The sequence below is a fragment of the Ranitomeya imitator genome, chromosome 8 (assembly GCF_032444005.1).
Source record: "Ranitomeya imitator isolate aRanImi1 chromosome 8, aRanImi1.pri, whole genome shotgun sequence".
NCBI classification, from domain to species: Eukaryota; Metazoa; Chordata; class Amphibia; order Anura; family Dendrobatidae; genus Ranitomeya; species Ranitomeya imitator.
In genome coordinates, this window is record NC_091289.1 from 84,869,315 (window position 1) to 84,895,140 (window position 25,826).

The 25,826-nt window shown below is 42.6% G+C and overlaps 1 protein-coding gene across 2 annotated transcripts in view; it reads left to right on the forward strand.

The window, feature by feature from the left end:
• Positions 1-25,826, forward strand: part of SCYL3 (SCY1 like pseudokinase 3) — a 418,614-nt gene that overhangs the window by 354,263 nt on the left and 38,525 nt on the right. For both annotated transcript variants that reach the window (XM_069737140.1, XM_069737141.1), the window contains one exon: positions 7,664-7,837. In XM_069737140.1, coding sequence (XP_069593241.1) covers positions 7,664-7,837 — 174 coding nt within the window. The remainder of the gene's footprint in view (positions 1-7,663; positions 7,838-25,826) is intronic.

The following is a 25,826-nucleotide window of genomic DNA, read 5'->3' on the forward strand; positions in this document are numbered from 1 at the left end:
TTATCAGGGAGAATTTATACACCCCACAAAAAAAAATACAGAAAAATGAAAAGGCTTTCTATGGCCCACTATGTGAGAGAGATGGCACACACAGGGATGGCACTCTAGCAGAAATGCCAAATTGCCAATCTTAATCTCCCACCAAAAAAAAAAAAAAAAAACAGGGAATGTCCTACAATTACTATCTCCCTGCCTGCAGTAATCTCAGCCAGGTATGGCAGGCAGCTACTATCTCCCTGCCTGCAGTAATCTCAGCCAGGTATGGCAGGCAGCAATAAGGAGTGGACTGATGCACAAATGAAATAAAAAGTGTGGACAAACAAAAAAGATAGCTGTGCAGAAAGGAAGGAACAAGAGGATTTGTGCTTTGAAAAAAGCAGTTGGTTTGCACAGCGGCGTACACACAGCAATGCAGCTATCAGGGAGCCTTCTAGGGCAGCCCAATGAGCTACAGCGCTGAGGGGAAAAAAAAAAAAAATAACTTCCACTGTCCCTGCACACCGAGGGTGGTGTTGGACAGTGCAAATCGCTGCAGCACAAGCGGTTTTGTGGTTAATGGACCCTGCCTAACGCTATCCCTGCTTCTGACAAAGCGGCAGCAACCTCTCCCTAAGCTCAGATCAGCAGCAGTAAGATGGCGGTCGGCGGGAACGCCTCTTTATAGCCCCTGTGACGTCGCAGACAGCAAGCCAATCACTGCAATGCCCTTCTCTAAGATGGTGGGGACCAGGACCTATGTCATCACGCTGCCCACACTCTGCGTTTACCTTCATTGGCTGAGAAATGGCGCTTTTCGCGTCATTGAAACGCGACTTTGGCGCGAAAGTCGCGTACCGCATGGCCGACCCCGCACAGGGGTCGGATCGGGTTTCATGAAACCCCGACTTAGCCAAAAGTCGGCGACTTTTGAAAATGTTCGACCCGTTTCGCTCAACCCTAGTTAGTGGATTGTTGTGAATTCTGTGGCCAAGCTCCCTCCTGTGGTCGTGAGTGGTACTTCGGCTGGTTCTGTCTATGAGCTTCCTTTGGTGGTTGAGAGTGGTACTGCGGCTTCTGAGTTTCCTTCCTCAGGTGATGTGGTTAAGTCGTTAGGTGCTGCTCTATTTAACTCCACCTAGTGCTTTGATCCTGACCTCCAGTCAATGTTCTAGTATTGGTCTTGCTTTCTCCTGGATCGTTCCTGTGGCCTGTCTATCCTGCATAAGCTAAGTTTTGCTTGTGTTATTTTTGTTTGCTATTTTTAATGTCCAGCTTGCTATATTGGTTTTTCTTGCTTGCTGGAAGCTCTGGGATGCAGAGGGAGCACCTCCGTACCGTTAGTCGGTGCGGAGGGTCTTTTTGCCCCCTCTGCGTGGTTGTTTGTAGGGTTTTGTGTTGACCGCAAAGCAGTCTTTCCTATCTTCGGTCTGTTCAGTAAGTTGGGCCTCACTTTGCTAAATCTATTTCATCTCTGCGTTTGTATTTTCATCTCTACTCACAGTCATTATATGTGGGGGGCTGCCTTTTCCTTTGGGGTATTTCTCTGAGGCAAGGTAGGCTTATTTTTCTTTCTTAGGGCTAGCTAGTTTCTCAGGCTGTGCTCGAGGCGCATAGGACTGGTCAGGAGCACTCCACGGCTACCTTTAGTGTGGTTGGATAGGATTAGGGATTGCGGTCAGCAGAGTTCCCACGTCTCAGAGCTCGTCCTATGTTTTTTGGTAATTGTCAGGTCACTTTGTGTGCTCTGAACTTCAAGGTCCATTGTGGTTCTGAATCACCTGTTCACAACAGTGGATGTCTCCTTACAATATAAATTAGTTCCTAACCATCCAGCTTCTCGGACATTCAAAGAGATGTCCAGGAATGGAATCTCCTTTTGGTTGAACATATATGTGAGTCTGATGTTGGAGTCATTGCGGTTCAGTGAAGACATAAACATATGTAGATCTTGAACAGATTCTTGCCAAATAAATAAAATATCGTCAATGTAGCGGTAGCAGCCAATAATTTGGGGAGCGGAATGTGCGCCCTCCTGGAAAATGTCCCTCTCCCAGTATCCCATGAAGAGATTAGCGTAAGAGGGCGCACATGCCGCCCCCATGGCGGTACCGCGACGCTGTAGAAAAAAAGGATCTTTAAAAGTAAAAAAAATTGTGATTCAACACGAACCGCAACAACTCCAACACCAGATCACAGACCTCAGTTTGAATATTGTTTGACCGTAAGTAAAATTTAGTGGCCTCAAGGCCAACATTATGGTCAATAAATTTATATAACGACTCCACGTCGGCTGTCACTAAATACATGTCAGGTTCAAGATATAGGCCATCTAGACGCCTCAGGACATCCGTAGTGTCCCTGACAAAGGATTGCAGCGTCTCCACCTGCGTTTTGAGAAAGTAGTCAATGAATTTGCAGATGGGATCGCATAGCCCTCCAATGCCAGAGACAATCGGACGCCCTGGTGGATAAACAGCGTCTTTGTGGACCTTCGGAAGGAGATATAGTGTGGGGACCACTGGGGATTCAACCATCAAACCCTTAAAAGTTTTCTTTTTAATCACCCCATCATTCAGGGTTCTCCCCAAAATGCCTCTAAGTTCCTCAGAAAAAGTAGCTGTAGGGTTATAAGATAGAGGTGTATAAGTATCGCGATTCCGCAATTGTTTAAAGGCTTCCCTTTCATAACTCTCCACTGTCCAAATGACCACGTCCCCCCCCCCTTGCCTGCTGGCTTTATGATCACATCATCCATTGATTTAATTTCATCTAAGGCTTTCATCTGTATACAGGTTATCCTTCTTAACCCTATTACTAATGGTTCGGAAATCCTCTGAAACCAATTTAGTAAATATCTCCACTTGTGGGCACAGTGACAAGGAGGAAAACGTGGTACAACGTGAGGAGACAGCCGGAAGAGGAATACCTGTGGAAGTAGTTTCTGATTCATTGGCCAATTCTTCAAGAATCCTGATCGCCTCTTGCTCAACCGGGTTCCATATGGGATCCACAGTGTTGGATTTGTGATGTAATTTTTTAAGAACCAACTTGCGGGAAAACAAATGTAGATCTTTTAAGGCTGTAAAATTATCAAAATTATTAGTGGGTGAAAAGGAAAGGCCTAGGCTTAAAACTTCATGTTGTGCTGGAGAAATTATACGTGATCATATCCCTCCTATCTGTCATAATTTTAGTATTTTCAAAATTTGTGGATCTATCATCAATGGAAGATACAGAGGAGAAAGACCGATCTCACTCTAGAGGATGAAGTCACAGTTCTACGTCTCTGTCTCCATCGATATATCCTATTATTTTGTAGGTCTGAATAGTCTCTGATGTTTTTTACTTTTCGTAGATATAGTTTCAGTCTCCCATTTCTTGGTCTCAAGGTCAAGGTTTCTATTAAATTCCTGAGTCGATTCTGGGGTCAGTGTTTTGTTGATCTCCTCTTGAATGAGGCAGAGTTCAGCATCTAATTCTTTTAGCATGGCCTCATTAGACTGAATCAAAAGATTCATAAATTCTTTTGAACATTGACTGGCCAATGCCTCTCACTGATTTTTAAAATCCTTATCCTCAACATTGAGAGGGGAAGACCTGAACCCACAATCCCCTTGGTATCAATCCACATGACACATACAGTGGGGCAAAAAAGTATTTAGTCAGTCAGCAATAGTGCAAGTTCCACCACTTAAAAAGATGAGAGGGGTCTGTAATTTACATCATAGGTAGACCTCAACTATGGGAGACAAACTGAGAAAAAAAAATCCAGAAAATCACATTGTCTGTTTTTTTAACATTTTATTTGCATATTATGGTGGAAAATAAGTATTTGGTCAGAAACAAAATTTCATCTCAATACTTTGTAATATATCCTTTGTTGGCAATGACAGAGGTCAAACGTTTTCTGTAAGTCTTCACAAGGTTGCCACACACTGTTGTTGGTATGTTGGCCCATTCCTCCATGCAGATCTCCTCTAGAGCAGTGATGTTTTTGGCTTTTCGCTTGGCAACACGGACTTTCAACTCCCTCCAAGGGTTTTCTATAGGGTTGAGATCTGGAGACTGGCTAGGCCACTCCAGGACCTTGAAATGCTTCTTACGAAGCCACTCCTTCGTTGCCCTGGCGGTGTGCTTTGGATCATTGTCATGTTGAAAGACCCAGCCACATTTCATCTTCAATGCCCTTGCTGATAGAAGGAGGTTTGCACTCAAAATCTCACGATACATGGCCCCATTCATTCTTTCATGTACCAGGATCAGTCGTCCTGGCCCCTTTGCAGAGAAACAGCCCCAAAGCATGATGTTTCCACCACCATGCTTTACAGTAGGTATGGTGTTTGATGGATGCAACTCAGTATTCTTTTTCCTCCAAACACGACAAGTTGTGTTTCTACCAAACAGTTCCAGTTTGGTTTCATCAGACCATAGGACATTCTCCCAAAACTCCTCTGGATCATCCAAATGCTCTCTAGCAAACTTCAGATGGGCCCGGACATGTACTGGCTTAAGCAGTGGGACACGTCTGGCACTGCAGGATCTGAGTCCATGGTGGCGTAGTGTGTTACTTATGGTAGGCCTTGTTACATTGGTCCCAGCTCTCTGCAGTTCATTCACTAGGTCCCCCCACGTGGTTCTGGGATTTTTGCTCACCGTTCTTGTGATCATTCTGACCCCACGGGGTGGGATTTTGCGTGGAGCCCCAGATCGAGGGAGATTATCAGTGGTCTTGTATGTCTTCCATTTTCTAATTATTGCTCCCACTGTTGATTTCTTCACTCCAAGCTGGTTGGCTATTGCAGATTCAGTCTTCCCAGCCTGGTGCAGGGCTACAATTTTGTTTCTGGTGTCCTTTGACAGCTTTTTGGTCTTCACCATAGTGGAGTTTGGAGTCAGACTGTTTGAGGGTGTGCACAGGTGTCTTTTTATACTGATAACAAGTTTAAACAGGTGCCATTACTACAGGTAATGAGTGGAGGAAAGAGGAGACTCTTAAAGAAGAAGTTACAGGTCTGTGAGAGCCAGAAATCTTGATTGTTTGTTTCTGACCAAATACTTATTTTCCACCATAATATGCAAATAAATTGCTAAAAAAACAGACAATGTGATTTTCTGGATTTTTTTTTCTCAGTTTGTCTCCCATAGTTGAGGTCTACCTATGATGTAAATTACAGACGCCCCTCATCTTTTTAAGTGGTGGAACTTGCACTATTGCTGACTGACTAAATACTTTTTTGCCCCACTGTACTTCTCCAGAAAAGCTTTGCTCCACCACAGACGAATACGTCTGTGCATAAGTTCATTGTATCTCCTCGTGAGCTCCACACCATCCTTGGATCTAGAGTCCAAATTGACACCGGGACAACCGCCAAACACCTTTTCAAATTGTGAGAACCACGCCTTTTCGCGTGCTTTGAAGTACATTTGTTCGGCGATTCTAGCTGTGAAAACACAGAATAGGGATATATTCAATATCAACCAAACTGAAAACAAAGAATTAAAGACACACTGTAGTGTCAGTGTCTTCCCATGCGGCGATTGCTTGGCGTGTAATATGACGATATCTACAAACTTTTTTTCATCTGACCGCAACACAGAGAATATAAAATTTAACAGTACATCTCGTGTTGTACTGATCATGTTGTGTACTACGCAACATGTACTTGTGATTTAGTGTAGTTTATATAGGTCTAACGTTGCGTGAATTACGTATACGTGTTCGTGAGCATGTCAGAGACATCTTGGCAGCTCGAGACACATCTGAGATCTCAACATTAAAAACCATTCCATGCCACTTCAAGCAATACCACGATTGTAATCCTGCAGATTTTAAAGTAAGAGGGATAGACAGGATTAGGGGTGAAATTCGAGGGGGAGACCTGAAGAGAAAATTGGTGCAATTAAAATGCCGTTGGATCACTCTACTTGGCACTATGACACCAGCAGGCTTAAATGAGCAACTGAGTTTCTCCTGTTTCTTGTAATATATATCCTTGTGTCGCTTTTGTGAGCTTCACATCATTTGGATCTTATTTTAATTGTGTGTCTTTTTGTTTTATTGTTCTTTTTAACCTTTCAATATTTATTTATTCTTTTGGAGCATGGACCAACTATTTATCGGCAGATAAAAATATGGAGCCCCAGCTTCATACAACTGTATATTTCTTCACTGGATCAACATTGAACACGGATCACGTCGATTCTTATAGTATATATTTAATATGTATGGCCTTTATAAGCATATGTTGTTTTTTTCTTTACGTGTACGTCTATTTAGTTGTATGTCCGGTATTTATTTATGGTTATGCTATGGATTCATTGTTTTTAATTCATTTATTTCACATTTTGTCACACTGAAAATTGATGCTTTAATTTTGGCATCTTAATTACATACACTTTATTGCTGCTATTAACACTGCACTGTCACTTTAATGTCATTATTATTTATATAGTTCTAGTATTGGGATGTGGGCTCCAGATTTGTTCACCTTGCGTTGTTTCCTCTGTTATAGGGGCGATAGTCTTCCTCTTTCTCGTGGCGTGGAGTTTGGGTCGGGCGCATGCGCGGTGTGATCATATGCCTGTTTGGTGCTGTGAACGGCGCTCTGTGGTGGCTCTCGTGGGATTTGACGTCACCAGGGGATTTCCCCTGCCCGCAGCGTCACTGTGAATGCCGAAAGCAGCGTCGACTTTGGCGGTGATTCCCAGCACGCATGCGCCGACTCCCCACGCGCTCCAGCCAGATGCACCTGAGGATAATGTAAGAATTAACTGCTCCTATAAATTATCGGCATAGCACACAAGGAGTCACGGCCCCCCGAGGAAGCCCACACGAAACACGCGTCTTGGCTGGTTCCTCTGCACTTTCATATAATGGTTACAATGGGTGAGATGCCCTTATTGGGTTAATTATCCCTGCCTATGATTTTGACTTCATGATATGTATATCTCTGGGTTTGCTGTCCTTTTCTTATTTATAATATGTGATTCTATGACTATGTGAATATCTCCCAGTTTGCTGTATAAATGACTTTGATCTTTTTGGCAGTGGACCAATATGCATTATTTGCACAGCTATATATTATACCATCATTGATTATGTATATTGTTCTTACCCCATACCTGATACTTGATTTATGGATTTGTGCAGTGGGAATTTGTTGACACTGTGCGCCACTTTTTTCATCACCTTTTCTTATTATGTGTGAGTTATTACTTGTAACTTTGTAATAAAAATTGATCTATATTTTTACATATTTTGACTTTGTGCTCTATGTCTAGTATAGGTTGTAGGTTCTGGTAGAGTGTCCGTTCTTTTGTCCAATACAATGACACAGTGTGTCTTCTTTAATTCTTTGTTTTCGGTTTGATTGATATTGAATATAGTCTGATGTGTGTCCTTATTTAATATTAATGAGGGTATCTAGCTGAAGTGGTTGAACAAGGAAATGACATCACAATTCTTTTGTTTTATTTATAAAATATCTTTATTGAGCTGTATAAATTTACAAAAATGCATGAAAATCCGCATCAAAACCGCATAAAAATTTTCAATTGCGTTTTCTGCCAAGAGAGGCAGAAACTGGGCAGAATTTTACACAAGCAATTCCACAACATGCACACATAGCCTAAATATCATTGTTATGTCAGATGAAGTTTTTATATGTCCTTGTGTTCCCAACAGGTTCTCCAGTACAGTTTGCCAATAATCATCTGAGTCTGGCAACACAAAGCAGCGAATCAACTGTTTTAGCTAAAAGCAACTTTCCAGAAGTAAATCCAAATTGTTTGATTAAGGAAGAATTGCATACACAAGACCTTTTGAACAAGTACAGAAAGAAAGATTTTCACACTGCAAGTAAGAGTCATTATTATATTAACCCCTTTCTGACATCCGACGTACTATCCCGTCGAGGTGACCCGGGCCCTTATGTCTATCGAGGGGATAGTACATCATATTTGCGATTAGCTGCGCTCACAGGGGGAGCGCGGACAGGTGTCAGCTGATTATAGCAGCTGACATCTGTGCCGGGAGCGGTCACGGACCGCTCCCGGCACATTATCCCTGAAACACTGCGATCAAACAAGATCGCAGTGTTCCGGCAGCATAGGCAAGCAACGCGCAGGGAGGGGGCTCCCTGCATGCTTCCCTGAGACCCTCAGAACAACACAATGTGATAGCGTTGTTCAGAGGGTCTCCTACGTCCTCTTCCCAAGATGGCCGCGGGGTCTTGCAGGGAGGTGGCTTGCCGGCGCCTGCTGAGAGCAGGCGTCGGCAGGCCTGCACTGCCTGTCAGATCGCTGATCTAACAGTGCTGTTCACAGTGTCAGATCAGCGATCTGACAATATATAGCGATGTCCCACCCTGGGACAAAGTATAAACGTTAAAAAAAACTGTAAAAATATATTTTTTTAAATTCCTAAATAAAGAAAAAAATATATTCCAATAAATAAATGTCTTTATGTGAATAAAAAAACAAACAATAAAAGTATGCATATGTAGTATCGCCACGACCGTAACGACCCGACCTATAAAACTGTCCCACTAGTTAACCCCTTAAGTGAACACCGTAAAAAAAGAGGCAAAAAACAATGCTTTATCATACCGCTGAGCAAAAAGTGGAATAACATGCGATCAAAAAGACGAATATAAATAAACATTGTACCGCTGAAAACGTCATCTTGTCACGCAAAAAACGAGCCTCCATACAGCGCCATCAGCGAAAAAATATAGCTCTCAGAATAAAGCGATGCAAAAACAATTATTTTTTATATAAAGTAGTTTTTATTGTATAAAAGTGTCAAAACTTTAAAAAAATGATATATGTGAAGTATCGCTGTAATCGTACTGACCCGAGGAATAACTGCTTTATCAATTTTACCAAACGCGGAATGGTATAAACCCTCCCCCCTTAAAAGAAATTTGGGAATTGCTGGTTTTTGTTTATTCTGCCTAACAAAAATCGGAATAAAAAGTGATCAAAAAAGTCATGTGCCCGAAAATGGTACCAATAAAAATGTCAACTCGTCCCGCAAAAAACAAGACCTCACATGACTCTGTGGACCAAAATAAGGAAAAATTATAGCTCTCAAAATGTCGTGACGCAAAAACTATTTTTTGCAATAAAAAGCGTCTTTTAGCGTGTGACAGCTGCCAAACAAAAATCCGCTATAGAAACCCGCAATAAATAGTAAAATAGTAATAAATAGTAAATCAAACTCCCCTTTATCACCTCCTTAGTTAGGAAAAAATAATAAAATTTAAAAATGTAATTTTTTCCATTTTCCCATTAGGGTTAGGGCATAAGTTAGGGTTGGGGCTTAAATTAGGGTTGGTGCTAAAGTTAGGGTTAGGGTTGAGGCTAAAGTTAGGCTTGGGGTTAGGGTTTGCATTACGTTTACGGTTGGGTTAGGGGTGTGGTTAGGTTTATGGTTAGGGTTGTTACTAGGATTAGTGGTGTGTTCAGGTTAAGGGTGTGGTTAGGGTTGAGATTAGGGTTAGGGGTGTGTTGGGTTAGGGTTGGAGTTGGAGGGTTTCCACTGTTTATGCACATCAGGGGCCCTCCAAACGCAACATGACGTCCGATCTCAATTCCAGCCAATTCTGTGTTGAAAAAGTAAAACGGTGCTCCTTCCCTTCAGAGTTCTGCCGTGCACCCAAACAGTGGTTTACCCCCACATATTGGCTATCAGCGTACTTAGGACAAATTGGACAACAAGTTTTGCAGTCCAATTTCTCCTGTTACCCTGGGGAAACACTTGGGGGTTCAAAGTTCTCACAACACATCTAGATAAGTTCCTCGGGGGTCTAGTTTCCAAAATGGAGTCACTTGTGGGGTGTTTCGCCTGTTTAGGCACATCAGTGGCTCTGCAAACGCAACATGACGCCCGCAGACAATTCCGTCAAAGTCTGCATTCCAAAACGCCACTTCTTCCCTTCCGAGCCCCGACGTGTGCCCAAACAGTAGTTTTCTCCCACATATGGGTATCAGCGTACTTAGGACAAATTGGACAATAACCTTTGGGGTCCAATTTCTTCTGTTATATTTTGGGAAAATACAAAGCTGGGGCTAAAAAAATCATTTTTGTGGAAAAAAAAGATCTTTATTTTCACGGCTCGGCGTTAAAAACTTTAGTGAAACACTTGGTGGTTCAAAGATCTCACAACACATCTAGATAAGTTCCTTAGGTGGTCTACTTTCCAAAATGTGATCACTTGTGGGGGGGTTCCACTGTTTAGGCACATCAGGGGCTCTCCAAATGTGACAGGGCATCCTATCTCAATTCCATCCAATTTGGGCTGCACCTCAATGGGGAGGGTGCAGCTGTGTTGGGGGAGAAAATGGCTCGAAGGTTGGAGGAGTGTTTAAACTAGGGATTGGGGGGGAGGGTATTAATTTTATAGGAGGGGAAGATAGTGCAGATAAAGACCTGGGCACAAATAAGGAAGATGGGGGTGGCGGTGGCATGGGGGGTGGGGTTAGAACAGTTAATAATTTAAGAAAGAATAGAGGTAAAGAGAGGAACATCAAGTGCATGTATACTAATGCCAGAAGCCTTGCCAACAAAATGGACGACTTAGAACTAATGATGAGCATAATTATGACATGGTGGGGATATCTGAAACATGGCTGGATGAGAGCCATGACTGGGTTGTTAACTTGCAGGGTTATAGTCTGTTCAGAAATGACCGAATGGATAGGCAGGGGGGAGGGGTGTGTCTATATGTAAAATTGTCCTTAAAACCCATCCGGCGTGATAATATAGGTGAATCTAATGAAAATGTAGAGTCCCTGTGGGTGGAGATAAGGGGAGGGGGAAAAATAATAAATTACTGATAGGGGTTTGTTATAAATCTCCAAAAATAATGGAAGCAATGGAGAATATCCTCGTAAAGCAAATAGATGAAGCTGCTACTCAAGGGGAAGTCATTATTTTGGGGGACTTCAACTACCCTGAAATAGATTGGGTAACAGAAACCTGCAGTTCCAGCAAAGGTAATCGGTTTTTGACAACTATGAGAGACAATTAACTTTCACAACTGGTTCAGGATCCAACAAGAAGGGGGGCACTGCTAGACCTAATATTAACCAACAGGTCAGACCGCATGTCAAATATAAGGGTTGGGGTTCACTTGGGGAATAGTGATCACAAAATAGTAAATTTTCATGTATCCTTTAATAAGATGTGTAATAGAGGGGTTACAAGGACACTAAACTTCAGGAGGGCAAATTTCCAACGGATGAGAGAGGATCTTGGTGCAATTAACTGGGACGATATCCTGAGACATAAAAATACACAAAGAAAATGGGAGACATTTATTAGCATCCTGGATAGGACCTGTGCACAGTATATTCCATTTGGGAATAAACATACTAGAAATAGGAGGAAACCAATATGGCTAAATAGAGCGGTAAGGGGAGCAATAAGTGACAAAAAGAAAGCATTTAGAGAATTAAAGGAAGTAGGTAGTGATGAGGCATTAAATAAATACAGAAAATTAAATAAATTCTGTAAAAAGCAAATCAAGGCAGCAAAGATTGAGACAGAGAGACTCATTGCCAGAGAGAGTAAAAATAATCCCAAAATATTCTTTAACTACGTAAATAGTAAGAAACTAAAAAATGATAGTGTTGGCCCCCTTAAAAATAGTCGTCTGGGTGAAATAGTGGATGAGAATGAGAAAAAAGCCAATATGCTAAATGACTTTTTTTCATCAGTATTTACACAAGAAAATCCCTTGGAACACAAAATGACTAGTGATAAAAATTCCCCATTAAATGTCACCTGCTTAACCCAGCAGGAAGTATGTCGGAGTCTAAAAATCACTAAAATTGACAAATCTCCGGGCCCGGATGGGATACACCCCCGAGTACTGCAGGAATTAAGTACAGTCATTGATTGACCATTATTTTTAATCTTTAAAGGCTCCATAATAACAGGGTCTGTACCACAGGACTTTCGTATAGCAAATGTGGTGCCATTATTCAAAAAGGGGACAAAAACCTAACTCGGTAATTATAGGCCAGTAAGCTTAACCTCTACTGTGGGTAAAATCCTGGAGGGCATTCTAAGGGATGCAATACTGGAGTATCTGAAGAGGAATAACCTCATGACCCAGTATCAGCACAGGTTTACTAGGGACAGTTCATGTTAGACTAATCTGATCAGCTTCTATGAAGAGGTAAGTTCTGGACTGGACCAAGGGAACCCAGTGGATGTAGTGTATATAGACTTTTCAAAAGCTTTTGATACGGTGCCACACAAAAGGTTGATACATAAAATGAGAATAATGGGGATAGGGGAAAATATGTGTAAGTGGGTTAAGAGCTGGCTCAGGGATAGGAAACAAAGGGTGATTATTAATGGAGCACACTCGGACTGGGTCGCGGTTAGCAGTGGGGTACCACAGGGGTCAGTATTGGGCCCTCTTCTTTTAAACATTTATTAATGACCTTGTAGGGGGAATTCAGAGCAGAATTTCAATATTTGCAGATGACACTAAACTCTGCAGGGTAATCAATACAGAGGAGGACAATTTTATATTACAGGATGATTTATGTAAACTAGAAGCTTGGGCTGATAAATGGCAAATGAGCTTTAATGAGGATAAATGTAAGGTCATGCACTTGGGTAGAAGTAATAAGATATATAACTATGCGCTTAGTTCTAAATCTCTGGGCAAAACCGTCAATGAAAAAGACCTGGGTGTATGGTTGGATGACAAACTCATGTTCAGTGGCCAGTGTCAGGCAGCTGCTACAAAGGCAAATAAAATAATGGGATGCATTAAAAGAGGCATAGATGCACATGAGGAGAACATAATTTTACCTCTATACAAGTCACTAGTTCGACCACACTTAGAATACTGTGCACAGTTCTGGTCTCCGGTGTATAAGAAAGACATAGCTGAACTAGAGCGAGTGCAGAGAAGAGCGACCAAGGTTGTTAGAGGACTAGGAGGTCTGCAATGCCAAGATAGTTTATTACACTTGGGGCTATTTAGTTTGGAAAAACGAAGACTAAGGGGTGATCTTATTTTAATGTATAAATATGAGGGGACAGTACAAAGACCTTTCTGATGATCTTTTTAATCATAGACCTGAGACAGGGACAAGAGGGCATCCTCTACGTCTGGAGGAAAGAAGGTTTAGGCATAATAATAGATGCGGATTCTTTACTGTAAGAGCAGTGAGACTATGTAACTCTCTGCCGTATGATGTTGTAATGAGTGATTCATTACTTAAATGTAAGAGGGGACTGGATGCTTTTCTTGAAAAGTATAATGTTGCAGGGTATATATACTAGATTCCTTGATAGGGCGTTGATCCAGGGAACTAGTCTGATTGCCGTATGTGGAGTCGGGAAGGAATTTTTTTTCCCCAAAGTGGAGCTTACTATTTGCCACATGGGTTTTTTTCGCCTTCCTCTGGATCAACATGTTAGGGCATGTTAGGTTAGGCTATGGGTTGAAATAGATGGACTTAAAGTCTTCCTTCAACCTTAATAACTATGTTACAATGTTACTAATTTTGCATTGAATAATCAAATAGCTCCTTCCCTTCCGAGCTCTGCCATGCACCCAAACAGTGGTTTACCCCCACATTTTGGGTATAGACGTACTCATGATAAATTGCACGACAATTTTTGGGGTCCATTTACTCCTGTTACCCTTGGTAAAATAAAACAAATTGAATCTCAAGTAATATTTTGTGAAAAAACTTAAATGTTGTTTTTTTTTTAAACATTCCAAGAATTCCTGTGAAGCACCTGAACGGTGAAGCACCTGAAGTTTATTAAACTTCTTAAATGTGGTTTTGAGCACCTTGAAGGGTGAAAAACAGATGGAGCATTAGAGAGTCCGAATGGCATCACAAGGTATTCAAAATGGCCTTCAGGCGTATTAAACGCAGTTTTCCATTCATCACCCTGCTTAATACGAACAAGATTATATGCCCCTCGAAGGTCAATCTTCGTAAACCAACTAGCTCCCTTAATCCTAGCAAACAAATCGGAAAGCAAAGGTAGAGGGTATTGAAACTTGACCGTGATTTTACTCAAGAGGCGATAATCTATACAGTGTCTCAAGGAACCATCTTTTTTAGCAACAAAAAAGAACCCCGCTCCCAACGGTGAAGAAGATGGTCGAATATGCCCTTTCTCCAAAGACTCCTTAATATAGCTCCGCATGGCGGTATGTTCAGGCACAGATAGGTTGAAAAGTCGACCCTTAGGAAACTTACAGCCTGGAATCAAGTCAATAGCACAATCACAGTCCCTGTGCGGTGGAAGGAAACTGGATTTGGGCTCATCGAATACATCCTGAAAATTAGACAAAAACTCTGGAATCTCAGAAGGTGAAGAGGAGATTGACATCAAAGGAACATCATTATGAACCCCCTGACAACCCGAACTAGTCACAGACATGGATTTCCAGTCCAACACAGGATTATGTACCTGCAACCACGGAAAACCCAGCATGACAACATCATGCAAGTTATGCAACACCAGAAATCGACAATCTTCCTGATGGGCTGGCGCCATGCGCATGGTTACCTGTGTCCAAAACTGGGGCTTATTTTTAGCCAAGGGTGTAGCATCAATACCCCTTAAAGGAATAGGGTCCTGCGAAGGCTGCAAGGGAAAACCACAACGCTTGGCAAACTCAAAATCCATTAAATTCAAGGCGACGCCTGAATCCACAAACGCCATGAAAGAAAATGATGACAATGAGCAGATCAAGGACACGGATAACAAAAATTTAGGTTGTACAGTACTGATGGTAATTGAACTGGCGATCCTCTTTGTCCGCTTAGGGCAGACAGAAATGACATGAGAAGCATCGCCACAATAATAACACAACCTATTTTGACGTCTGAAACTTTCGTTCTGTTCTAAACAGACTCCTATCACATTGCATAGGAATTTGCTCTGAGGATAATGCCACAGCGCGCACAGTTCTGCGCTCCCGCAGGCGTCTGTCAATCTGAATGGCCAGAGACATAGATTCACTCAGACCGGAAGGCGTGGGAAACCCCACCATAACATCTTTAACGGATTCAGAAAGCCCCCTTCTGAAAATTGCCGCTAAAGCATCATTATTCCATTTAGTCAACACAGACCATTTTCTGAATTTCTGACAATACAATTCTGCCGCCTCTTGCCCCTGAGACAGGGCCAACAAGGTCTTCTCAGCTTGATCCACAGAATTAGTCTCATCACACAATAATCCTAAAGCCTGAAAAAAGGAATCAATATCAAGCAAAGCCGGATTTCCAGATTCCAGGGAAAACGCCCACTCCTGCGGGTCGCCACGCAGCAGTGAAATAACGATTTTTACCTGCTGACTGGAATCACCAGAGGATCGAGGTCTCGGGGCAAAAAAAAGTTTACAGTTGTTTTTGAAACTCAAAAATTTAGACCTGTCACCAGAAAATAAATCAGGAGTAGGACTCTTTGGTTCTTAAGCAGGAGTCTGAATGATATAATCAGAAATACCTTGCACCTTAGCAGCAATCTGGTCTACACGAAAAGCCAAATCCTGAACATTCATGCTTGCACCAGGCTCCTCAGTCACCCAGATATTAAGAGGGAGGAGAACACAAAACCGACTGGAGAAAAAAAAATGGCTCAAGAGCTTCCTTCCCTTCTTCTGAGATGCATTTACCGTATATACTCGAGTATAAGCCGAGATTTTCAGCCCATTTTTTTGGGCTGAAAGTCCCCCTCTCGGCTTATACTCGAGTCATATACCCGGGGGTCGGCAGGTGAGGGAGAGCGGGGGCTGTGTAATCATACCTGCTGCGGCGCGATCCCTGGACGTCCCTGGTTTCCCCGGCGCTGCAGATTCTTCCTGTACTGAGTGGTCACATGGCACCGCTCATTACAGAAATGAATAGGCGGCTCCGCCTCCATAGGGGAGGAGCCGCATATTCATTGCTGTAAATGATCGGTAACTGTGACCGCTCAATTACAGGAAGAAGCTGCAGCGCCGGGGAAGCCAGGGACTGCAGGGACCGCGCCAGGAGCAGGTAAGGGGAGCGCAGCGCTGCGCGATATTTACCTGCTCCTTGCTCCGGTGCGGCTCCGTCTGCAGCGTCCTCTAGCAATGACGCTCAGGTTAGAGGGCGCTGTGACGTAGTCAGTGCGCGCCCTCTGCTGAGCGTCAGTGCTGGAGACGGAGCCGCACGAGGAGCAGGTAATTATTGAAAGCGCTGCCATCCTGAGCAAGAGAGGTGAGTATGTGATTTTTTTTTTTTTTATTGCAGCACCAGCAGCATTATATATGCAGCATCTATGGGGCCATAATCAACGATGCAGAGCAATCTATATGGCACCGCACAGAGTGATAAGGAGCATCTATGGGGCCATAATCAAAGGTGCAGAGCATATATATATGGGGCACAGCTTTATAAGGAGAATTTATGGGGCCATAATCAACGGTGCAGAGCAATAAATACATGGGGCACAGCTTTATAAGGAGCATCTATCAGGCCATAATCAATGGGTCAGAGCAATATATACGGCACAGCTTTATAAGGAGAATCTATGGGGCCATAATGAACAGTGCAGAGCAATATATATATGGCACAGCTTTATAAGGAGCATCTATGGGGCCATAATCAAAGGTGCAGAGCATATATATATATATATATGGGGCACAGCTTTATAAGGAGCACCTATGGGGCCATAATTAACGGTGCAGAGCATTCTATATGGCACAGCTTTATAAGGAGCATCTATGGGGCCATAATGAATGGTGCAGAGCATATATGGCACAGCTTTATAAGGAGCATCTATGGGGCCATAATCAACGGTGCAGAGCAATATATATGTGGCACAGCTTTCTATGGAGCATCTATGGGGCCATAATCAAAGGTGCAGAGCATATATATATATATATGGGGCACAGCTTTATAAGGAGCACCTATGGGGCCATAATCAACGGTGCAGAGCAATATATATGGGGCACAGCTTTATAAGGAGCACCTATGGGGCCATAATCAACGGTGCAGAGCATTCTATATGGCACAGCTTTATAAGGAGCATCTATGAGGCCATAATGAACAGTGCAGAGCATTCTATATGGCACAGCTTTATAAGGAGCATCTATGGGGCCATAATGAACGGTGCAGAGCATATATGGCACAGCTTTATAAGGAGCATCTATGGGGCCATAATCAACGGTGCAGAGCAATATATATGTGCCACAGCTTCCTATGGAGCATCTATGGGGCCATAATGAACGGTATAGAGCATTGTATATAGCACAGCTTTATGTGGAGCATCTATGGGGCCATAATGAACGGTGCAGAGCATTGTATATAGCACAGTTGTATATGGAGCATCTATGGGGCAATAATGAATGGTATGGAGCATCTATTTTTATTTTTGAAATTTACCAGTAGCTGCTGCATTTCCTACTCTAGGCTTATAATCAAGTCAATAAGTTTTCCCAGTTTTTGTGGCAAAATTAGGGGGGTCGGCTTATACTGGGGTCGGCTTATACTCGGGTCGGCTTATACTCGAGTATATACGGTAACTCATTGTTGGCCAGTTGTACTGTTATGATCCGGTGACTTAGAAGCTGCATGAGAACTTTCACTGGAGATGGTGGCCACTGTACTGACCGCAATCCTGAACTTAACACCGCAACTAGAAGTAGCCGTGGAGTGTACCTAACACACCTAGACACCTCGTCACAGCCGGAGGACTAATTACCCCTAAAGATGGAAAGAGGAATTCTATCTTGCCTCAGAGAAAATCCCCAAAGGATAGACAGCCCCCCACAAATATTGGCGGTGAGTCGGAGAGGAAAAAACATACACAGTCAGAAAACAGAATTTAGCACAGGAGGCCACTCTAGATAGATAGGACAGAAAAGGACAGAGTTCTGTGCGGTCAGTAAAAAACCCTTCCAAAACATCCACAGCAGAAATTACAAAAACTTCCTACATCTAACTAATAGATGTAGGAGCGTAAATCTGCAACTCCATTGAATCCTACAATCAGAGCAGGAATAAAACTGAAACAAGCACACAGCAGTGTGCAACAAATAGAAAAAAACAAACACTTATCTTTGCTGAATTTGGCAGCAGACAGGAGAAGCCAGAAAGTGATCCATCACTTCACAAGTAGCATTGACAACTGGCAAGGGCTAAAGGATCCTGCACACCTAAATATCCCAGTCCGAATTGTAATTATCAAATACACCTAGCCAGGACTGTGACTCAGAGACAACTGCATTCCCACCTTCAACCACGGGAGGGAACCCAAGAGCAGAGCAGTGACTTCAAATGTGATGTGGTCCCTAAAAAAAATGGTGTAGTAAAAATGAGAAATCGCTGGTCAAATTTTAACCCTTATAGCTCCCTAACAAATAAAAAAAAAATTTGGTGCCAACATTGTGCTTTATAATAAAAATCCCTAGTTATTATAATTGCCAGACCTGAAATAACAAGCACTTTTCACCTATTGTGTCCCCCCATTCCCTTGTAGATTGTAAGCTTGCGAGCAGGGACCTCACTCCTAATTCACTGTTTAAATTGTCTTAACTTGTATTGAATTCACACGCCATGGAATAAATGGTGCTATAACAATAAATAATAATAATAATTTGTCTGTACATGTCCCCGCTTAATTGTAAAGTGCTGTGGAATATGTTGGTGCTATATAAATAAAAATTATTATTATTATTGTGCTGATGTAATCTAGACATGTGGGAAATGTAACTTAAGTATTTTGGAAAAAAACGAAGTTTTCACCAAATTTCTGTTTTTTTTATCACAAATAAACGCAAGTAATATAAAAGAAATTTTACCACTATCATAAAGTACAATGTGTCGCGAGAAAACAATGTCAGAATCACTGGGATCCGTTGAAGCTTTCCAGAGCTATAACCTCATAAAGGGACAGTGGTCAGAATTGTAAAAAGTGGCCCGGTCATTAATGTGCAAACCACCCTTGGGAGTAAAGGGGTTAAGCTAAATGAAAGAACAAGAGCTTTTAACCCCTTCCCATTAAAGCTAGTTTTCACCTTCCTAACCAAGCCAAATTTTTCAGTTCTTGATATGTGACTTTAAGGGATAATAACTCTGGAACAATTCTACACATCCTTCGATTTTGAGAGTTTTCTTTGTGACGCATTGTACGTAACCCCTTTACAACATATGACTTACAGTGGGGCAAAAAAGTATTTAGTCAGTCAGCAATAGTGCAAGTTCCACCACTTAAAAAGATGAGAGGCGTCTGTAATTTACATCATAGGTAGACCTCAACTATGGGAGACAAACGGAGAAAAAAAATCCAGAAAATCACATTGTCTCTTTTTTTATCATTTTATTTGCATATTATGGTGGAAAATAAGTATTTGGTCAGAAACAAACAATCAAGATTTCTGGCTCTCACAGACCTGTTGTGAATTCTGTGGCAGAGCTCCCTCCTGTGGTCACAAGTGGTACTTCGGCTGATTCTCTCTGTGAGCTTCCGTTGGTGGAGGAAAGTGGTACTGCGGCTTCTGAGTTTCCTTCCTCAGGTGATGTGGTGAAGTCGTTAGGTGCTACTCTATTTGACTCCACCTAGTGATTTGATCCTGGCCTCCAGTCAATGTTCTAGTATTGGACCTGTTTCCTCCTGGATCGTTCCTGTGGCCTGCTGCTCTGCATAGCTAAGTTCCTCTTTGCTATTTGTTTGCTGTTTTTTTTTCTGTCCAGCTTGTCAATTTGTTTTTTTCTGCTTGCTGGAAGCTCTGGGACGCAGAGGGTGTACCTCCGTGCCGTTAGTTCGGTACGGAGGGTCTTTTTGCCCCCTTTGCGTGGTTTTTGTAGGGTTTTGTGTTGACCGCAAAGTTACCTTTCCTATCCTCGCTCTGTTCAGAAAGTTGGGCCTCACTTTGCTAAATCTATTTCATCTCTACGTTTGTCTTTTCATCTTAACTCACAGTCATTATATGTGGGGGCTGCCTTTTCCTTTGGGGTATTTCTCTGAGGCAAGGTAGGCTTATTTTCTATCTTCAGGCTAGCTGGTTTCTCAGGCCGTGCCGAGTTGCATAAGGAGCGTTAGGCGCAATCCACGGCTGCCTTTAGTGTGGTTGGAGAGGATTAGGGATTGCGGTCAACAGAGTTCCCACGTCTCAGAGCTCGTTCTTGTTTTTTGGGTTATTGCCAGGTCACTGTATGTGCGCTGACCTCTATGTCCATTGTGGTACTGAATTACCTTTCATAACACAGACCTGTAACTTCTTCTTTAAGAGTCTCCTCTTTCCTCCACTCATTACCTGTAGTAATGGCACCTGTTTAAACTTGTTATCAGTATAAAAAGACACCTGTGCACACCCTCAAACAGTCTGACTCCAAACTCCACTATGGTGAAGACCAAAGAGCTGTCAAAGGACACCAGAAACAAAATTGTAGCCCTGCACCAGGCTGGGAAGACTGAATCTGCAATAGCCAACCAGCTTGGAGTGAAGAAATCAACAGTGGGAGCAATAATTAGAAAATGGAAGACATACAAGACCACTGATAATCTCCCTCGATCTGGGGCTCCACGCAAAATCCCACCCCGTGGGGTCAGAATGATCACAAGAATGGTGAGCAAAAATCCCAGAACCACGCGGGGGGACCTAGTGAATGAACTGCAGAGAGCTGGGACCAATGTAACAAGGCCTACCATAAGTAACACACTACGCCACCATGGACTCAGATCCTGCAGTGCCAGACGTGTCCCACTGCTTAAGCCAGTACATAATTAGACACAACCACAGATGTACCAACCACTATTAATCAATGATTAAAAAATCAACAATATAGGAATAATATATGCCATGTACCAGTGATTTAGTGCTCTGTGGAGAAGGATGTGGAAGAACCACTGTATATGAGATCGAACAAACACAGCCAATATATAGACGTACCCAGAAAAAGTCACCAAGCCAAGGATACATATAGAGAATGTCTTTATTATATATGATTGGCAAGTAAAATGATATAACAATTTGAAACCAAACTGGAACTGTTTGGTAGAAACACAACTTGTCGTGTTTGGAGGAAAAAGAATACTGAGTTGCATCCATCAAACACCATACCTACTGTAAAGCATGGTGGTGGAAACATCATGCTTTGGGGCTGTTTCTCTGCAAAGGGGCCAGGACGACTGATCCGGGTACATGAAAGAATGAATGGGGCCATGTATCGTGAGATTTTGAGTGCAAACCTCCTTCCATCAGCAAGGGCATTGAAGATGAAACGTGGCTGGGTCTTTCAACATGACAATGATCCAAAGCACACCACCAGGGCAACGAAGGAGTGGCTTCGTAAGAAGCATTTCAAGGTCCTGGAGTGGCCTAGCCAGTCTCCAGATCTCAACCCTATAGAAAACCTTTGGAGGGAGTTGAAAGTCCGTGTTGCCAAGCGAAAAGCCAAAAACATCACTGCTCTAGAGGAGATCTGCATGGAGGAATGGGACAACATACCAACAACAGTGTGTGGCAACCTTGTGAAGACTTACAGAAAACGTTTGACCTCTGTCATTGCCAACAAAGGATATATTACAAAGTATTGAGATGAAATTTTGTTTCTGACCAAATACTTATTTTCCACCATAATATGCAAATAAAATGATAAAAAAACAGACAATGTGATCTTCTGTATTTTCTTTTCTCAGTTTGTCTCCCATAGTTGAGGTCTACCTATGATGTAAATTACAGACGCCTCTCATCTTTTTAAGTGGTGGAACTTGCACTATTGCTGACTGACTAAATACTTTTTTGCCCCACTGTACATTTATATCGTGTTGTGTCCGTGCCTTTGATGCGGGCTCACTGACACGACATGACATGCCTGCACATTTTCCCCCACACATGACAGCTGATTTAATCAACTACCATGTGTCTTGAGCAGCTGGAGGTGGAGCAGTGCTTTGCTCACTGACAGTGGGATTTAACACTCGCCGACAAGGGCGCGCATCATTCCAAGCTGCCATCGGCGCGCCCATGTTATGATCATGTGGCGGGGGTGATTTGCTGAAGCACTGTATGTAGAGCAGGAGCAATCGAAAAATTGCAGCTTCAAATCCCCTAAGGGACTAACATATGCAATAAAAATTTAAAGAAAATAACAAATATTTACTAGTATGAAAAAAAGACATAAGTTCAAATCACCACCCTTTTGCTTCATTGAAAATGAAACAAAAAAAATACACATATTTGGTATCGCTGTGTTCAGAAATTTCCAATCTAACAATATAATAATAATCTTTATTTTTATATAGCGCTAACATATTCCGCAGCGCTTTACAGTTTGCACACATTATCATCACTGTCCCCGATTGGGCTCACAATCTAGAATTCCTATCAGTATGTCTTTGGCATGTGGGAGGAAACCGGAGTGCCCGGAGGAAACCCACGCAAACACGGAGAGAACATACAAACTCTTTGCAGATGTTGTCCTGGGTGGGATTAGAACCCAGGACCCCAGCGCTGCAAGGCTGTAGTGCTAACCACTGCGCCACCGTGCTGCCCTAAATATAAAATAAATTAATCCGATCGATGAACTGTATAATGAGAAAAAAATCAAAATGCCATAATTTACGTTTTTGGCTCCACTATTGCAATAAAGTACAATAAAGAGGTGATCAAAACATTGCATCTACCTCAAAATGATATCAGCAAAAAAGTCCTAAGTTACTTACCGGTAACAGAATTTTTTGGAACCCATGACAGCACCACGAGAGAAAGGTTGCGCCCTTTAAAGACAGAAAAGCTACTTGCTGAAAGGGTGGCATCTCTCCCACCTATCAGTTGGATTGCAAAGCATGAGAACAGCTCCAATGGTTAATGCAAAAAATACAAGATTTCCCCGCACCACAAATCACAGCTAAAAATATGAACTTAAAACACACTAGTGAAAAAAGTTTACATCCACGGGAGGGATTTTAATAGTGCTGTCAAGGGTTCTGAAAAATATAATTACAGGTAAGTAATTTAACACTTTATGGATCAACGATGACAGCACCACGAGAGAATTAGAGAGAAAATTTAGAGTTCGGAGAAGGATCACAGCCTTTTCCCAAAGGTGAGGTCGGTAGAGGAACCCATATCCAGTCTATCATACTTATAGAAAGTGGATGGAGAAGACCAGGTTGCCGCCTTACAGATTCAGATTGCTCGATTCAGACATCAGATCTCTCCGCTCTCGGAAGGTTGCACGTCTTTTGTGGAGTGAGCCTTCAAACCTTCTGGAATCGCTTTTTCCCTATCAGAATAGGCTAAAGAAATGGCAGAAGCTCTAGAATATGACCCACTGGCGTCCCATCCTTTATTTTTGACCCCGAGTACGTTAGAAATATTCTCCATGTTCTAGTATAAATCCTTGTTGGAGACACCTTCCTACTCTAAAGTAGGGTAGAGACAATATTGAGAGGGAAACCCCTTTAACAGCACCCTCTCAAATTCCATTCCATTAAATGAAGGTTGGCTACTTGTGGATGGTGAATTGGCCCCTGAGAGAGGAGATTTGGAACCTTTGGGAGTACCCATGGGTCGGTGATGGGCATTGCCCTCAACAATGAGAACCATGGTCTTCTGTACCAAAAGGGAGTGATAAAGACAACCCTTGTTTTGCCTTCTCTGATCTTCCTTACCACCAGCGGAATCAGGGCTATTGGAGGAACAGTGTATGCCAGGTTGTATTTCCATGCATTAAGAAGGCATCTACCCCCTGAGGAGCTTCTCTGGGGTTCAGAGTACAAAAAGTTTCTACCTTCCTATTCAACCTAGTGGCAAAGAGTTCTATGTCTGGACAGCCCCACATCTGCACTATTTGGTTGAAGATTAACTGATCTAGCTCCCACTCTCGTTGCCTTAGTTGATTACGGCTTTTCTTCCTATGTGAAAATCCATCAAAGATGGGAGATGACCTTCCGCTAGTTGGAATAAATGATCTGACACCTCCATTAAGGGTCTGGACCAGGTTCCCCCTGGGGGTTTATGTCACACATTTGTCTGAGAGGATTTTGACATGATAACCCTATAGGAACACTTGGAGTCTTCTTACTGCCAACCCAACTGCATCTTGTGCCCTGTCCAAATTCCCTTGATTACTATGTCTTCTAAATCAGCCCCCAAGCCCTTAGACCTCGCATCGGTGGTGATCACCTGTGTGACTTTATTCACCCAGTGAACCCTCGTGGACAGTGTAAACTCATACAGCCACCAAAGGAGGGACTGCATTGACATTGGGGATGGCATCAACCTTCCCTCCATGGGTCCTTTAAGGGAATTATCATTTCTCAACACCTCCCACTGCAATGCTCTAAAATGGAGCTGGGCCCACAGGACTGCTGGAATACATGAAGTTGGAGAACCTAGAAGGTACATAGTGCTTCTAAGAAACATGGTGGGGATTTTCAGGGCACTCAACACCTGGCCTTGGATATTTTCTATTTTATCGCCTGAGAGATGACACTCTGGCGACTGAGTCCAGCAGAAGCCCCAAACATTCCTGTATTTTTAGGTGCTCTATTTTTTACTTTTTAAGGTTCCACAGCCAAACTAAATGTTCTAAGGTGGACATCACCCCCTCCAGCTGTATAGTGCAATCCTGAGCCAAATTCCAATCATCAGAAAATCATCCAAATACGGGGCAATCATTACATTCTTCTCTCAAAGATGGGCTATCACTTCTACAATCACTGTGGTGAGGGCACGAGGAGCCACAACAAAGGCCAAATGGGAGGGCTCTAAAGTGCAAGTGTCTGACTACCCCCTGTCATGGATCTCTCCATGCTGTCACTAATTTGTCACGTAAACGCTCTCAGCATGTGACTTGGGGTTGCACCTGAAAGGGGTTAATCTCCCCTCTCTCAGTCCAGCATTCAACCTCTGTCTTATGCTGTAATGGGAGTATAAATCACACGCCGACCCAGGCCACACACCCGCTCATACGCTCTGCCACCACTCACCGAACACACAGGCGATGAGTCCTGGAAATATTACTAATACTGTCTACCACTCATATGGCTCACACACCTTAGGCTATGGATTCTGTAGAACAGGCAAGGTCCAACTGTTAAAGTTTATGCTTTAATACAAAAAGTACAGTGCTTACAGTAAAGAAAAAGATATAAAAATTTTGTAATAAAAAGACATACAGATATGCAAAACAGTATAAAATAAACATGAGAAAACTTACAGAAATAGCTAACTTGTAGTTTGCTTCTGCTCCCTGAGGGGGGGTGAATATGGACTGGAACACATCAGCTTCCCAGGCTGCCCTCACATGTGAACAATTTGGAATGTATACAAGCCTAATTTATAGAGTCACACTGGAGGTCAGATTTCTAGACCTGCCCCTCAAGTTGATATTCAAATTGCTTGTTTTTGATTGGACCACGGCCGCACCTCCAATGAATATATTATTTTCTCTGGGATTCTTTGTGTAAAGCGTCCCACAGATAGTGTCAGGCTGTAATTGGCACCTCTCTTCCAAAGAGCAGAGGGTGTGAAGCGCTTCCTCTCCTTCCTGGTCCTAGCTAGGCCCCTGTTGTGAATTCTGCTCTTGCGCTCCCTCCAGTGGTTGTGAGTGGTAGTGCGGCGGTAGTTGGATCGCAACATTTATCAGGTGTATCTATTTTTTGCAATCCCAACATAGGTAAGTATTAACAAATTGTTTTAAATATATGCTTTTAAATAACCTTTTTAAATAAGTATATCAACAGTTATCATTTATAACAGGGTACACTTGTTTGTTAGTATTTACTCCAAATAAAAATTGCTGCAGCTATGAAAAACCTCTACCAAAGTGAATCAAGCGCAAGGGAGCTGCAGAAACAACCTGGAAAGCAAATGCTA